The 13,456-nt window shown below is 60.5% G+C and overlaps 1 protein-coding gene and 1 long non-coding RNA gene across 11 annotated transcripts in view; one reads left to right on the forward strand and one right to left on the reverse strand.

Annotated features, from left to right (window-relative positions):
- The window catches only part of GSE1 (Gse1 coiled-coil protein), a 385,871-nt gene that overhangs the window by 95,356 nt on the left and 277,059 nt on the right, over positions 1 to 13,456 (reverse strand). For 2 of the 10 annotated variants that reach the window (XM_082711609.1, XM_082711619.1), the window contains exon 1: positions 4,858 to 5,127. The exons of the other annotated variants lie outside the window; for them this stretch is intronic. In XM_082711609.1, the coding sequence (XP_082567735.1) occupies positions 4,858 to 4,894 (37 nt within the window). In that variant the 5' untranslated portion in view covers positions 4,895 to 5,127. Of the gene's footprint in view, positions 1 to 4,857; positions 5,128 to 13,456 lie in introns of those variants that run through there. 10 annotated transcript variants of the gene reach the window in all.
- On the forward strand, positions 3,918 to 6,871 carry LOC309853530. Its single transcript, XR_014305792.1, has 4 exons — positions 3,918 to 3,949; positions 4,098 to 4,860; positions 5,121 to 5,257; positions 5,960 to 6,871. It is a non-coding gene; the product is annotated as an uncharacterized lncRNA (long non-coding RNA).

The following is a 13,456-nucleotide window of genomic DNA, read 5'->3' on the forward strand; positions in this document are numbered from 1 at the left end:
GGTGGGAACCAACCCAGGCCCCTCTGAGAAGGGCTGGACCGCAGCTGGGACAAAAGGGCCCCTGGCTTTCCCCGCCCCGACAGATGGAAATGTGGCAGCCCCTCCCCAGTTCTCAGGGGTATCAGAAGATTAATTAGTGACTGCCTGGAAAGTGCTAGATGGGAACCGAAATGCCTGTCCCCGCTGAGTTTCGGAGCTGTAAATAAGCAGCTTTCTCAATCGCCACTGAAATAGCAATGCTGTCCTTTTATCTGACTCAGATCCCTCGGAGCAGGCCTTGGGTGGCTCTTGAGCCCACCCCAAAGCCACGGCTTTGCTTAGGACCCAGCCAGAAGCCCCGTCTGAGCTCCCATCACCCCTCCATGGGAGGCATCTGAGCGGGCACCTGAGGACGGGGAGCTGGGGGCCTGCCCTCCCCACCAGCCCCCTCCCTCAACAAAGGTGGGCCTGGGCGGAGACCCGCACCCAGCCTCCCACACTGGGGCCTTCTGGCGACAGGCGAGGGGAGAAAGAGAAATCCAGGCAGCCGGCCACAGGCGGCCCGGGCACCCTCAGCTCCCCCAAGGCAGGGGGACGCCCACGTCTCCGGCCAGCCTGTCGGAGGCCGACCTTGGAAAGGGGGGGTGGTGGCAGCTAGGGGCAAGGAGATGTCAGACGGCCTGACAGCAACCGCCAGCACGCTGTGTGGCTTGGGGCCAAGCCCCAGCCGTCTCTGGACCTCAGTTTCTTCCCCGGAGTTTGGAGTGTCCTTCCCAGCAGTGGCCAGTAAATCCTGAGGGGCAGCCGGGGTCACCCAGAGTTCAGCATGGGGCCAGGGTGGGGTGAGCTGACAGCTGCCGAGCCCTCCCTCCGTGAACTCCAGGAACAAGATAAGGGGGCCGGCAGGGCAGGGCGCCACCGCCGACACCAACCGCCAGCTCCCTCCCTCACTCTCCTTCAACAAATATTTATTAAGCTGGGACTCTGGAGCCGCGCTGCCTGCGGTCAGAGCCCGGCCGGGCCGCTTGCGTCCTGTGTGACCGCGGCCTTGCCGTGCCTCAGTTTCTTTCGCTGGCCAGTGGGATTCGGTATACACCACAATGGGCACTGAGCGGGTGCCCCATAAGAAGTGGCCGCCACCGCCTCGTCCTCGGTGTTCTATTATGGCTGCTAGGGTCTGGCACTGAGCTGGGCACGAGGTAAACGCATGGTCCTTTCCAGTCTGGAGCTTGCGGGCTGGTGGAGTTCAGGAAAGACGGTAGCTGGGCGCAGGCGCACACGGAAAGGAAGTCTTCCAAGGAGCATTAGAGAGCCCACCCGTCCGCCAGTCCCCAGCTTCCATACCACATGCCCACACCTCTTCCTCTTGGCATGACGAGCGCCCCCCTGCTGGGTACCAACCCTCCCCCTGCACCCCGCCAGTGAAGGAGCATGCAGAAGCCAGCTACGCGGTCATGGGGTCCAGGAGGTCTGGCCCAAAGACCTGAGTTCAAGTCCCAGTTCAACTACTAAGCAGCCCAGTGATTTTCTGCAAATAATTCCACCTTAATAATAACAATGTGTGTGCACGGGGTGGTGTGGGGGGGCTGGCTGGCTGAGTCAGTAGAGCATGTGACTCTTGATCTCAGGGTCGCGACTTTAAGCCCTATGTTGGGTGCAGAGCTTACTGGAAAAAAATCATTTTTATCCTAGCTATAGCTTGCTATAGCTTGCTAATTGTTAACTTTGTTGCAGGCCCGTAGGCCTGTCCTCACCAGATGTAGCAAACACAGGACACAGCTGAAATATCTGCCTTGTTACAACTGGTCAGCACTGCTATTGTAGCCCCAAAGCTTGCCACAGACCGCAGAGCAGGCGTGGCCATGTGCCAATAAAACTTTATTTACAAACACAGGAGGTGGGCCAGGGATCGCCAGCCCCTGCCTCATACCATACTGAAGGAGATACCATTACTGATCCCAGTTCAAAAATGGGAAAAATCGAGGCCCAGAGAGCTCAAGTCACCCGCCCAAGGTCCCAACTTGTACGAGGTAGAGCAGGACACGTTGCTGCTTGGCCTCAGTCCTGTCACCTGTCAAGGAGGAGCAGCGGTTGAGGACTGTGAACTGCCTCGGGGTGAGGGCTGGACAGGCAGGTTCTGGGCCCTGGCTCCCCGCACTTACAGATGCAGCCTGGGGATCTAGCTGCGGGGCCAGAACCAGGTCCCAAGGCTCCAGAGCATTGGTGTCAGGCCTCCAGAGACCAGGAAGGCTGTGCCTCTTCTCTAAGAGGTGCCTCTAGGCCTCTCCTTTCTGGAGCAGTGTGGCGGGCAGCAGCCGGTTCCACATCCCAGCTCTGGCCAAATCACTAGCCCCTTTGAGCCCCCCTTTCCCCGTCTGTGAAATGGGCAGCCACATGCACGGACCTCGGAGATGGGAGAAACTCCTGCAAAGCACTCCCAAGGGGGTCTGACAGTGGTCAAGAGAACTAGGCCACTGCCTACTCTGAGCTCATAGAAGCAGGGAAGCAAAGCCACTTGACCATGGTTCTCCCCCATGAAGCCTGTAAACTGTAACAGCAAAATTATAAAGTACAAAACCCTAGTGAGGGAGTTAAAAAAGAGAAAACTAGAAGAGAGCAAGAGAGAGAACTCGAGTGGGTGACGAACCTCTCTCCACAGGCTGAGAAATGACTTGTGCCCTGACCTCCCCCGGGGGCCAGGCGGGCACCCGCCCCCCCCACCCCGCCCTCCTGCCCCTGGGGCTTAACACCAGCCAGGACTGATTTTCCTTAATTGCTCTGAATTTCCTAGCCTGACACTTCCTCCTTTTCTTTCTGAATGCTCCAAGTGTAAATAGAAAACCGGTCACCTGATGAATAGTAAGTACCAGCAGCCACCCAATGGCAGGTGAAGTGGGGTGTAGATTACAAACACCTGTGCTTTTAAGACGCCCTGTACTTAAGAAGATTCATTCTTGCCACAAACATGCACCGAGTGTCTATGAGGGAAGGGGGGCTCCAAACAGGAAAGAACTCTCCCTGCTTTCCTGCAGCTCCGGGTGCAGGGGGGAGGCCCACAGGAAGAGCAGCTGGGGTTCCAAGAGCCCCCATGCATCTCGCCAGCTCTCGGCTACCTATGGGGGAGATGGCTCCCCACCTGTCCCCCAGCAGCCCTGTGCTAAAACGCAACCCTTTTGCAAATTGGGGGTTCCTGATTCTAATTTGGATCAGATCCTGCAAGGGCAGTGTGGAGGGAAGGAAGTGCTGGATTTGCATTTCAGGCCGTGAAGGGCAAAGAGACCAATACAAGAGCAGACCCTGAGAAACACACTTGCTACAAAAGCGGTGTAGACACCAAGCATTAAATGCAGACCATGTCAGTTCCTGGGAAGGGCTGGGGACCTAAAACAGCCACAGACACTCAGAAAGAGTAACTGTACAGATTTCATCCAGGACCCATTAGTCTTTCCTACTTTTCTTTTCTTTTTTTTTAAAGTCTGTTGGCCTCTTGGACGACCTCCTCCCCTTGTCCAGGTTCACCCTGGCAAGTGCCAGATCCAGCAAAGCTGGGTCCCGTCCAGGCCATTTGTGGCTCCCACATTCCTCCCATGGAGCGTGGGGCTTCTGTGGGAGCCTCAGCCAAAGTGACAGGAGCTTCTTCTGAACCTACAGAAAAAAAAAAAAAAAAAAAAAAAAACAACCCAAACCCAACACCCAGCCACCTGCACCTTCCCCCAGCAGAACAGGGCAGAAATTACCCTCCACAGGCAGCCTCTTATGCAGCATTTTAGAAGCCCCAGTGTGAGCCCAGAACTTCCTCTCCTCCCTACAGCCCCCCACGTCTCCCCTCCCCCAGATCCATGGACCGCCCCCCCCCCAACTTCCACAGGAACTGTGTGCCCTGCCAGGGCAGATCAAACTCTCAGAGGCAAGAAGGGAGGAGAAAACCAGCGGTCGCAGGCGGGTTGGCGGCCCACAGAGGGCAGGCCTAGTCAGTTACTCCCCACCCCAGGGACACTAGAAGGGGGTGACCAGGAGGCAGCCGGAAGGGCCCCAAGGGTCACCGAGGTCCCCACCTCCTTCGCCAGGAACCCCTGGCTTCCCAGCCTCCCCTCAACCCACATGTCCTTATTTTTCAGGTTTCAAAGTCCAAACAAGGGGAACTCACGAGGGGCTCCCCAAACCTCCGGCTGTCACCCCCTCCCCGCCCCTCCACTCTGGCTTGCAAGCACGACTTGCCCCGAAACAGAAAGTTACACGGCAGGCGGCTGTCAGCGCGCAGGAAGGTTAGGGAAACAGGAAGCCACGCCACAACCACCCTCCGGAGCTTCCCCGGCCCCCTCCTCCGACCTCGGCAGGAACAAAACCTTCCAGGGAAACCCGGGCAGGAAGGGGGGCGGGGGGCAGGCGCGCGGCGCTCGCGCGGAGACGGCGCAGGGGGCTGGCTGGAGGCAGAGGGGCGGGAGGGGGGCTGGCTGGAGGCTGGGGGCGGGAGGGGGGCGCAAGGCACCGATCGGGGCGGCGTGCGGCAAAGTAACTTCACACCCGGGGCTTAATTCACCTCGGAAGGCGGCGTGCCCCGGACGCTCGCCGCGCCGCCGCGGCGGAGCCGGCTCCGGGCAGACAAAAGGAGCGAGACGCGCAACCCCCGGCGGCGGCGCGGTGGGGGCGGCGGGCAGGGTGGGCGCTCCCCGCCGCACGTCGCGCACACACCGCCCGCTGGACCGCAGCGGGAGCCGCCGGGCCGCGCGCGCCCGCCCGCCCGCGACATGGGGGGGGGGGGGCTGGGGGGCTCGGCCGACCCGCTGCCCCGACCCAGGCTGCGGGTCTGGGGGGTGGGGGGGTCCGGGACGCGCCGGCGCCGCGCGGGACCCGGGGAGGCGCGCACCGCTCGCTTACCTGGTAAGTAATACAGAGGCGGCTTCAATCCAAACATGATTCAAATTAGAATTCCATAGTGGCCAGAGAGGGATGAATTAGGGGGAAAAAAATTTTTTTTTTAACCCAGCAATGAAACAAAAAGAACCGTCCGAGCCAAGGCGCTCAAAAATGTCCAAAACAATAAAATAAAGACAGAAGAGCGATTCCGAGAGCAACGGAGAAAAATGTCTTTTTTTCTTTCTTTCTTTCTTTTTTTTCTTTTTTTTTTTTCCCTCCCTAAGACGATGGAAGGGCTCTCTCCTGGGCCAGCGCCCGGGCAGTTTCGGCCACCTCGGCCCCGGGGCAGATCCACAAGGAGGTGACTGACGACCGAGGACGGGCCGGAGCCTCCACGGCTGCCCGGTGTCTCCGCCGCCGCGTGTGTATTTTCTGCCTTTTGGACTTGAGATGCAAATAAAACGGCGGAGGGGGGCGCACGGCGGAGGGAAGCAGGCGGGAGCGCGGAGAGGAGCGCGAGAAAAATAAAGGGGGGAGATGAGGGTGATGAAATTGGGGGGTTGAGATCTTCAGGGATTACTCATTTGAAAGAAAAAAAGGAGCGAGAGAGACAGAGAGGGAGGGGGGGAAGCAGCCCCAAGACGTGTGAGTAGCAATCTCTCCTCCATTCAGCCATTTGAATGTCAAGGGCGAGGGTCAAGGGACCTGTTTCCAACAGGGTTTCACGTTCAGAACCAGAAGGAAAAAGGAAGGGGGGGGCGGCGGGAGGGGGTATCTCTTGTTGCCAAGGAGAAATCGGCTTTGTTTTCGTTTCCCCTTAGCTACTGGGTGAGGAGGGGCGGGGTGGGGGAGAGGAGGAGGGGGCGAGCAGGAGAGGGGAGAGGAGAAAATTAATACCCAAACAGCCAAGAAGTACCGAGGGGGAGATTTCTTCTCGTAAATAAAAGAGGCAGCGATTGCAAACAAGTCTCCGGCAGGAGAAAGCAGGCCGGAGAGACGGCTCCCCTCCCCCCTCGCCACCAACAACCCCCCACCTTTTTCTTTCTTTTCTCTTCTCTCTCTCTCTCTCTTTTTTTTTTTTTTTTGGTTATCTCCCCGGGCCGGCGTCCCACCACTGACTCAGAGAGCAGGGGTGGGGGAAGGAAGAGAAAGAACTCGCGGGGGCTCAGGCGCCCGGGCAGAAGGAGCAGGAGGAGAGCGGGGAGGCGAGCGCGCGCGGCGGTGGAGAGCCCCTCGATCAATTTTCATGCAAGAATCATTATCGGTAAATTGGAAAGCTGGCTGCCTGACAGCAGATTTGTCTCCCCTAATGAAAGCGAAAGGGTAGGGGCGCAGCGGCGGGCGGCTGCAGGCGGCGGCGGCGGCTCCTTCCGTCTCTACGCGGCATCTTCCAAGAGCTGCATGCTTTGCAGAGCGATAATAATAGTTTCACTTGCGAGCTTCTCCCCGCGCGGCGGCCGAGCCGGGCCGCAGATCCGTGAGGACTGGGATCCGGGCGCAAGACAGCCGGGCTCCCCTTCTCCGGACGCGGGCAGGGTGCCGCGGCTGGCGGCGGGGCGCTCCGCTCTGCCCCAAAGCCGGGCCGTTTGCAAACAGTGGGCGGCCGCGGGCGCCGCCGGGCCCCCCTCGGCTGCCCAACTCCGCGCTCTGGCCGCCCGCCCGCCCTCCCCTCCCACGGCTGACAGCTGCGGGAGCCGGAGTTCACCCGCTGCCGGGGCCTAGGAGGAGAATCCCCAAACCGTGCCCCGGGAGGCTCTGGCCAGCCTTTGGTGAACCCACGCGGGACTGCGGAAACGCACACGCCGCCCAGCTCGGGGGGGCTCCAAAGGCGAGCAGCTCCTTTCTCTCCTTTCTCTTCCTCGCGCCCCGCACCCCACCCTTAAAAATCCGTGTTGTAAGTGTAATCAAATGCTTGATACCATCTTCCACACTCTCCCTGCACCGGTGCATTATCAGATCCGGGAAGGCATGCTTCCAGGCAAATAGACCTAATAAATGCTATTACTGGGATTCTGCAAGCCGCGGCTGCACCATAGTAACGAGCGCCCTGGCTAATTTGGTTTAAGAGAACGATCAACTGCACCCAGTGTGAGTGTGGAGTCTGTATCTCTCCTCCCCACGCCGCCTCTCTTTCACACCAGCTCAAGAAGGCCCCATGTGATAATTCCCCAAATCGAAGGGGAAAAAACCCTGCCGCCAAACCACATCCTGTGCGCTCATTGTCCAGCCCAGCGATTTTAAAGAGACAGACTCCCTCTCCCCACGCCCCCACACACTCTGGAACGCGCGCTGCAACGCCGCCTCTTGACGTGACGGCTTATTTTCAAGCCCTTTTCCCTTCTGAGGGCCCCTCGGTGGCCCAACCAGCCGGAATCGCGGCCGGGTGACACTAAGGGGTCACCTTTTGACCCCACAGACAACCAGCCAGCTTTGAGGAGCAGACCTGAGCCCGCAGGTACGCAGGGCGGGGCCCCGCGAGCTCGCCAAACTTGGGTTCCTGCCAACGCTCCCCAGCCCCTGCGTACATCAGGGACCCCCGCGGCAGCCCCGGGGTCCCTGCTAAACGCCGGGGCTTCAGATGACAACTGAACTCCCGGAATACGATACGCTAGAGGCGCGCTCCGGAGGGCAAACTGGAGGAGGTGGGGGCACCAGGCGTGCCTCCGGACCCCTCTAGGCCACTCACGCGCGCCCCCACCCCGCCAGAAGACTCAGATGGGCTGGGCGGAGCGCTCGGAGCCGCGGGAGCGAGGTGGCGCTCCTCCCCGCCGCCACCAACGGCTGGGTGGGTGCTGCACGCCGGCGGCCGCCTGCTCGGCCGGGGGTGAGAGGCGCGTCTTTTAGTCCCCGGCCCCGGCCGCGCCCCGCCCGGCGCCTCTCCCCACGGGCGGCCGGGCGCGCGCGGTCACCCGGGGCAGCGCCGGGGCCGCTGACCTGGAGGAAGCGGGCCGCGCGGGGCCGCCGGCGCCCGCCGCCGGCATCTGGCCGCTCCGCCCCGCGCTGACCCCGGAGGTCGCTCCCGGCCCTCGGCGGCGGCGGCCCTTTGTTTCCGGGGCTGCGTGGCGGCGCGCTCGGCGCTCCCCGCGCCTCCCCCTGCGCTCGCCGCCGCTGGCGGCCTGGCGAGGGAGACAACGGTGCCGCCGCGGCGGGGTCGGGGTCGGGGTCCAGCACCTGCCCGCCCCCACCCCCCTCCCCGGCTCGGCTCGGCCTGGCCTCGACTTGGACCCCAGCTTTCGCCTCCTGCCCATTTATCACCCACTTATCACCCGCACGCTTGATAACCTGCGCCCCTCTGGGAGTTGGGGTAACAGGGCGCGCGGGGGGGGGGGGTCGTGGGAGCTGTCGCCCACGCGCCCCTCCAGGTCCCTCATAGGCTTTGAAGATCTCTGATCCTACTTGGGGGGGCGTGGAATTAAACTATTTTTAAGAGACCCTAAACTACCAGTTTCTGTTGTCATTCTTTTATTGGTTTTTAATTCTCCAGGATTACATGAACAACAGTAGTAATTAATACTAAACCTTCCTCTACTGTATATGCTAATGGCAGGAGCCATAAAAATTAATTTGCAAACATGTCATTACACAATAGCTATACAGGCAATAAACCTGTAATTACGGGCCAATCACAGGCAGGGTACAGAGGGAGAGATGGTCCCCCAATCTGTTGGGTGCCCCCCCTCCCCTGCTAAAATGGGGAAGATGATGCCAGCAAGGAGCTGGTCTTCGAAGAGCCACCTGTGGACAACGCTCCCAGCTCCGGGGGCGGCAAAAGGGTCTCCTGCCTGGAGCTCCCAAACGCCCGGCTTCAGGGCAGGACCCCCTGGAGACAGCCACTCCCCGGCCCATCAGGACGGATATAAGGCGGAAAGGCGAGGCCAAGAGATCCCCGGCCGAGCCGGCAGGTGGGGGACTGAGCAGTAAGAGGGTGGGAAGCCCCCCTCTGGAGGGCCAGCCCCGGCCTCCCAGCTCCCCAGTCCGAGGCAAACATCTCTCCCTATAAGCATTTGAATGCCTGCATTGAATTATCTCTAGACGCTCCCGCCAACCCCTAATGGCTCTCGGCCACTCCCTCTGGGAAGAAGGTGAGCACCGAGGTTCTAAGCGAAACCCAAGCCTCCTTCGGGCCTGCGTTGGGGCGGCTCGGAGTAGGTTGGTGACATTTCCTGGTGACAGGGACGTTTGGAAGGGAGGAAAGGAGGAGACCCACTGTGAGAGCACGGCTGCACCACGGCTCCTGACCTGAAGCCAAAACAGCTGAAAAATAGAAAGCCACCCCCGCCGTGCCAAGCAGCCTGCTTAGTGGGCCGCCTCTCCACTGAATGGCTCGGTTGTTTGCCATAATGTGGCTGAACGAGGAGCTGGAAGGATTTTCCCTTTCCCACTGGCCCTTGTGGCTTGGCTGGCGTCTTTGGAACGCCTCACTGTGGCCATTCATTCCCAGGGGAGCCATCCCAGCTCAGAGGGTGGCGATGGCCTGGCTGGCCCGGGGGCGGGGGGTGGAAGTGGGGGGGGTGGCGAGAGGGACAGCCAGCCTGAGCCACACCTGGCCCAGGTGAGAAGGGCAGCACTCTCCTGGGAGTGTCCCTTTGATGGGATTCTGTGCAAGCACAAGATGTCTCTCTCCAACCCCTCTTCTCAGACGCAGGTCACGGCCATAACCCTCCCACCGTCTCGGTCAGATCACCTCTGGGGGGAGGAGGGAGGAGAGAGGAGGGCATTTCTAGAAAAGAGGCAGGAAATGGGATAGGCTGAGCCTCCAGTGCCCCTCCTCCGTCGGGGCCACCACAGGGCAAAGTCGCCCCCTCCCCCACCACCCACCCCGCCACCTCCCTGAAAGACCCCTGTCCACCCTGCAAGCCGACCCAGGGTCAGAGGGCAGCTCGGGGCCATGTCCTGGGCAGGGTGGAAAGAGAAGAAAAGCGCTTCGTCGTCTCTCAATGGGGAAAGCAGGCTGGGGGCCGGCTGCCTCTCTGGAAGCTGCGTGGAGCCCCCCAGAATCCCACACTGAAGCAAAGGGGTCCCCCCAATGCTCCTTCAAAATGGAGGGGCCCGAGACTCCCCCTAGCGGGACTGCCGTTGCCAAAGCACGGAGACAGCCCAGCCGGCCAAGAGCGTCAGCTGAACGCAGTAAAAATAGCCTCCCTGCACGTGCTGAGGACCCGGGCTGCAGCCAGGGTCTGGAAAGCGCAGCCGGAGGAAGGGGGATGGGGTGGGGGGGGTGGCGACACTTGCAGCCACGGGCCCGCCAGCTCTGCATGCCCACTGCACCCTGCTGGCTGCCCAGGCCAGGCCCAGCTGCCACCAGGCCACCAAGGCGTGCCCCCGGGGGATCTGAGGGGAGGGGGCAGAGGCCATGCTGGGAGTGTGGCTAGCCCGAAATGGCCCTCTGGGTCTGCCCCTCCACTTCCCTCTTTGGGATAATCATGCCAGCTGATGTTTCCTGAGCGCTCCGTCTGTGCCAGCTGCTGTTCTCAGCACTTTTCACAGGGAACTGACTGGATCCTCCTAACATGCTGTTCAAGGTCACCATGAGTTTCATTTTCTAGATGAGGCACAGAGAGGTCAAGGACCTCGCCCGGGGACACACAGTCGGGGAAGTGGCGGGGCTGAGATCTGAACCCAAACTTGTTCCAGAGTCCATGTTGGAGCAGGACCTACCAGAGTTCACATCTCAGCTGGGCCCCCACCCACCGCAGGCCCTCAAGGCCATGACATCACCATCTGGAGACCTGGCGTCTCCACCAGGAAAATGGGATGAAATCGCTCCCGCATTCCAGCAAGAGGCGGGTGTGGAACCAGCCTGGAGCCTGGCACAGGGGAAGGACTCCGTAAACAGACCTGTAGTGACTCCCGTGTGATAGGACCGCCACCAACCTGGGGCTCAGCACACCCAGTCCTCCCGGGGGCGTGCTTGGCTAAGAGCGCTATCTTATCCGGAACCTGCCCCCGCCCTAGGAGGCCGACCTGCAGACCTACAGAGATGGACCCATTTCATACCTGAGGACCCTGAGGCCGGAAGAGGTGAAGTCACTCCCCCAAGGGCACACAGGGAGCTGACACCTGCTTTCTCCTTCAGTCCAGCTCCTGCCCTTAGGTGCCCGGTTCCAAGTCTCAAGACAACAAGCAAGTCTGAGAGGTCAGAAGAGAAAAGGGGAACCTCTGTCCAGGCACCTCTCGTGGTGATATTTGCAAACCCAGGTCTGGTTTCCATCTTTGCGTGCTTTGTGTGCTCGCCTCTGCGTGCCTGCTACCTGGGGCAGCTCCAGCAAGCCCCCCATCCAGACTGTGCCATCCTGTCTTGGGGGATGGGGGGTGTCTAGACGGGTCTCCTGGGGCCTCCTCCCCCTGCCGCCGGGTCGTGGTTTGAATGGGTCCCACCGAAATACATGTCCACCCAGAAGCTGTGATGGTGACCTTATTTGGGAAAGGAGTCTGTGCAGATGTAATTAAGGATCTTGAGATGAGGTCATCCTGGATTATCAGAGTGGGCCCTAAATCTGACAACAAGTGTCCTTATAAAAAGAGCAGACCCGAGAAGACACAGGGAGAAGGCCATGTGAGGACAGAGGCAGACACCAGACAGAAGATGGGACCACGGCTCCCAGGAACACCTGGAGCCCCAGGAGCCGGAGGAGGCAGGGAGGAGCCTCCCCTTGAGGCTTTCGTGGGATTGTGGTGACCTTTCTGGCCTCCAGAACTGGGAGAAAGGAAGGTATCTGATGTTTCAAGCCACCCAGTTTGTAATAGTTTGTTACAGCAGCCACGGGAAACTAATACGTCCTGTCGTTTCTGCAGGAACAAATGCTCCCTCTGTGCTGTGATCCCAGGGAGGCCCTGCGTGTTGTCCGAGGCCAGACTCCATGGACCTCAGGCCAGCAGAGTCCATGTCTCCCACAGGTCTGCAGCAAGGGCCTGGATGAAGGGTCCAGGGCCCCTGGCAGCAGGCAGTGTGTGCACAGTCGCCTGTCCTCTGTGAGGCCGCAGTCAACACCCCACCGGGATGGGGAGGCTCTTGAGCGGCCTATGCGCCCCCTGCTCTCCTCTCTGGGAACCCACATTCCCTGCCTGAGGTCTGGATGGCAGCCAGCCTGTAAGAGATCAGCGGGTGTGGCCATCTGCCCGGAAAGGGGCGGGGGACCGCCAACCAGCCTTGCCAGAGGAACCTAGGGAGGAGGGCTCAGCTGGCCTTCTGCTTGCCAGCGGCCGTGGGGCCTGGGAGAACGGTAACCAACCAGGAGCCCTGGTGGCCAGCTTTCCACCCAATCTGCTTCCCTTCCCGGCCCCGGGCCCACACCCCAGGCTAGACCGCTCAGGCTCGAGGGCAGGAGCAGGGGGCTGGATGACCCAGAGACGGCGGACGGAACGTGGTGGGGGAACATCGCACCGGTCTCAGGCCCGGCCCTGCGAAACCTCCCACCCGAGCCTCCAGGTTCCCTTTCTGCGTCTGCCCACCAGACGTGCGCTCGCAGGATGAGCCTGAACCCACCGATGGGAGGCGCAGTGACCCCCCGCCCCCCAAAGGTTGTTAAGAGCAGGTGGCCTCCCACCAACTGTACGTTAACGTGGGCACATGTTTGAGAATGATCTCCTGTGTGCCTTCTGCTTTGAGGGTTCCAACATGTCACGGCCAGTGTGAGGAGCCCCGGGGACGCCCGGACCCTTCATCACCGCAGCTCCGGTTAGCTCAGCACGTGACCAATAGACGCCCCCCACCCCCCCACCCCCGCACAGACATTTACTCAATACCTCGCCCGAAGCCCGATGCTTTAAGGGCATGACCGTGTTTTGTCCCTGCAGCAAAAATAAGTCTGTCGCGTTGCCTCCATTTTGCAGGTGAGAAAACTAAGGCCCAGAGATATAAAGTGACCTCGTTTTTAAAAAACCATGCTCTGGGGCGCCTGGGTGGCTCAGTGGGTTAAGCCGCTGCCTTCGGCTCAGGTCACGATCTCAGGGTCCTGGGATCGAGTCCCGTATCGGGCTCTCTGCTCGGCAGGGAGCCTGCTTCCCTCTCTCTCTCTCTCTGCCTGCCTCTCCGCCTACTTGTGGTCTCTGTCAAATAAATAAATAAAATCTTTAAATAAATAAATACATACATACATACATAAAAAACCGTGCTCTAAGGAATCCTCTGCGTCAGCCTCTGGTAGGACCCGGTAAAGAGGCTGGAGCCCAGATACCCATTTGTTTAATGAAAAGCAAACCAAACAAAAAGCCAGAAGGGCAAGGACGGTGCACGCTGTGGTCTGCCCCGGGAACTGGGCGTCCAACCTCCAGCTCGGGCCTGTGGGTGGAGCTCGGGACTGGAGGATCTTTAAGATCCTGGCTTGAGGAGCCATACACAGCGACTGGGCCAAAGCCCACCCTTCTCGTGGCTGCGTGGATGCCAGAGAAATCAGCCAGAGCCCGTGTCTGGGGCTGCTGGGGCCACACAGCTCATCCCTGACAGGGTCCCCCCCCCCTACCTCCGCCCCCGCCCGCCTGTCCTCATGCGCCTGCGACAGGCCGGCCACTTCTGGAAGCAGTCCATTCATAATCCAAGACAGCTTTTGGTCGTGAATGTTCTGCCTCACTCAGAGCCAACAGGGGCCTGGCCACCGAGGGAGGTCTCTGGGAGAGGGAG

Source organism: Mustela nivalis (assembly GCF_964662115.1).
Source record: "Mustela nivalis genome assembly, chromosome: 18".
In the NCBI taxonomy this organism is placed as follows: domain Eukaryota; kingdom Metazoa; phylum Chordata; class Mammalia; order Carnivora; family Mustelidae; genus Mustela; species Mustela nivalis.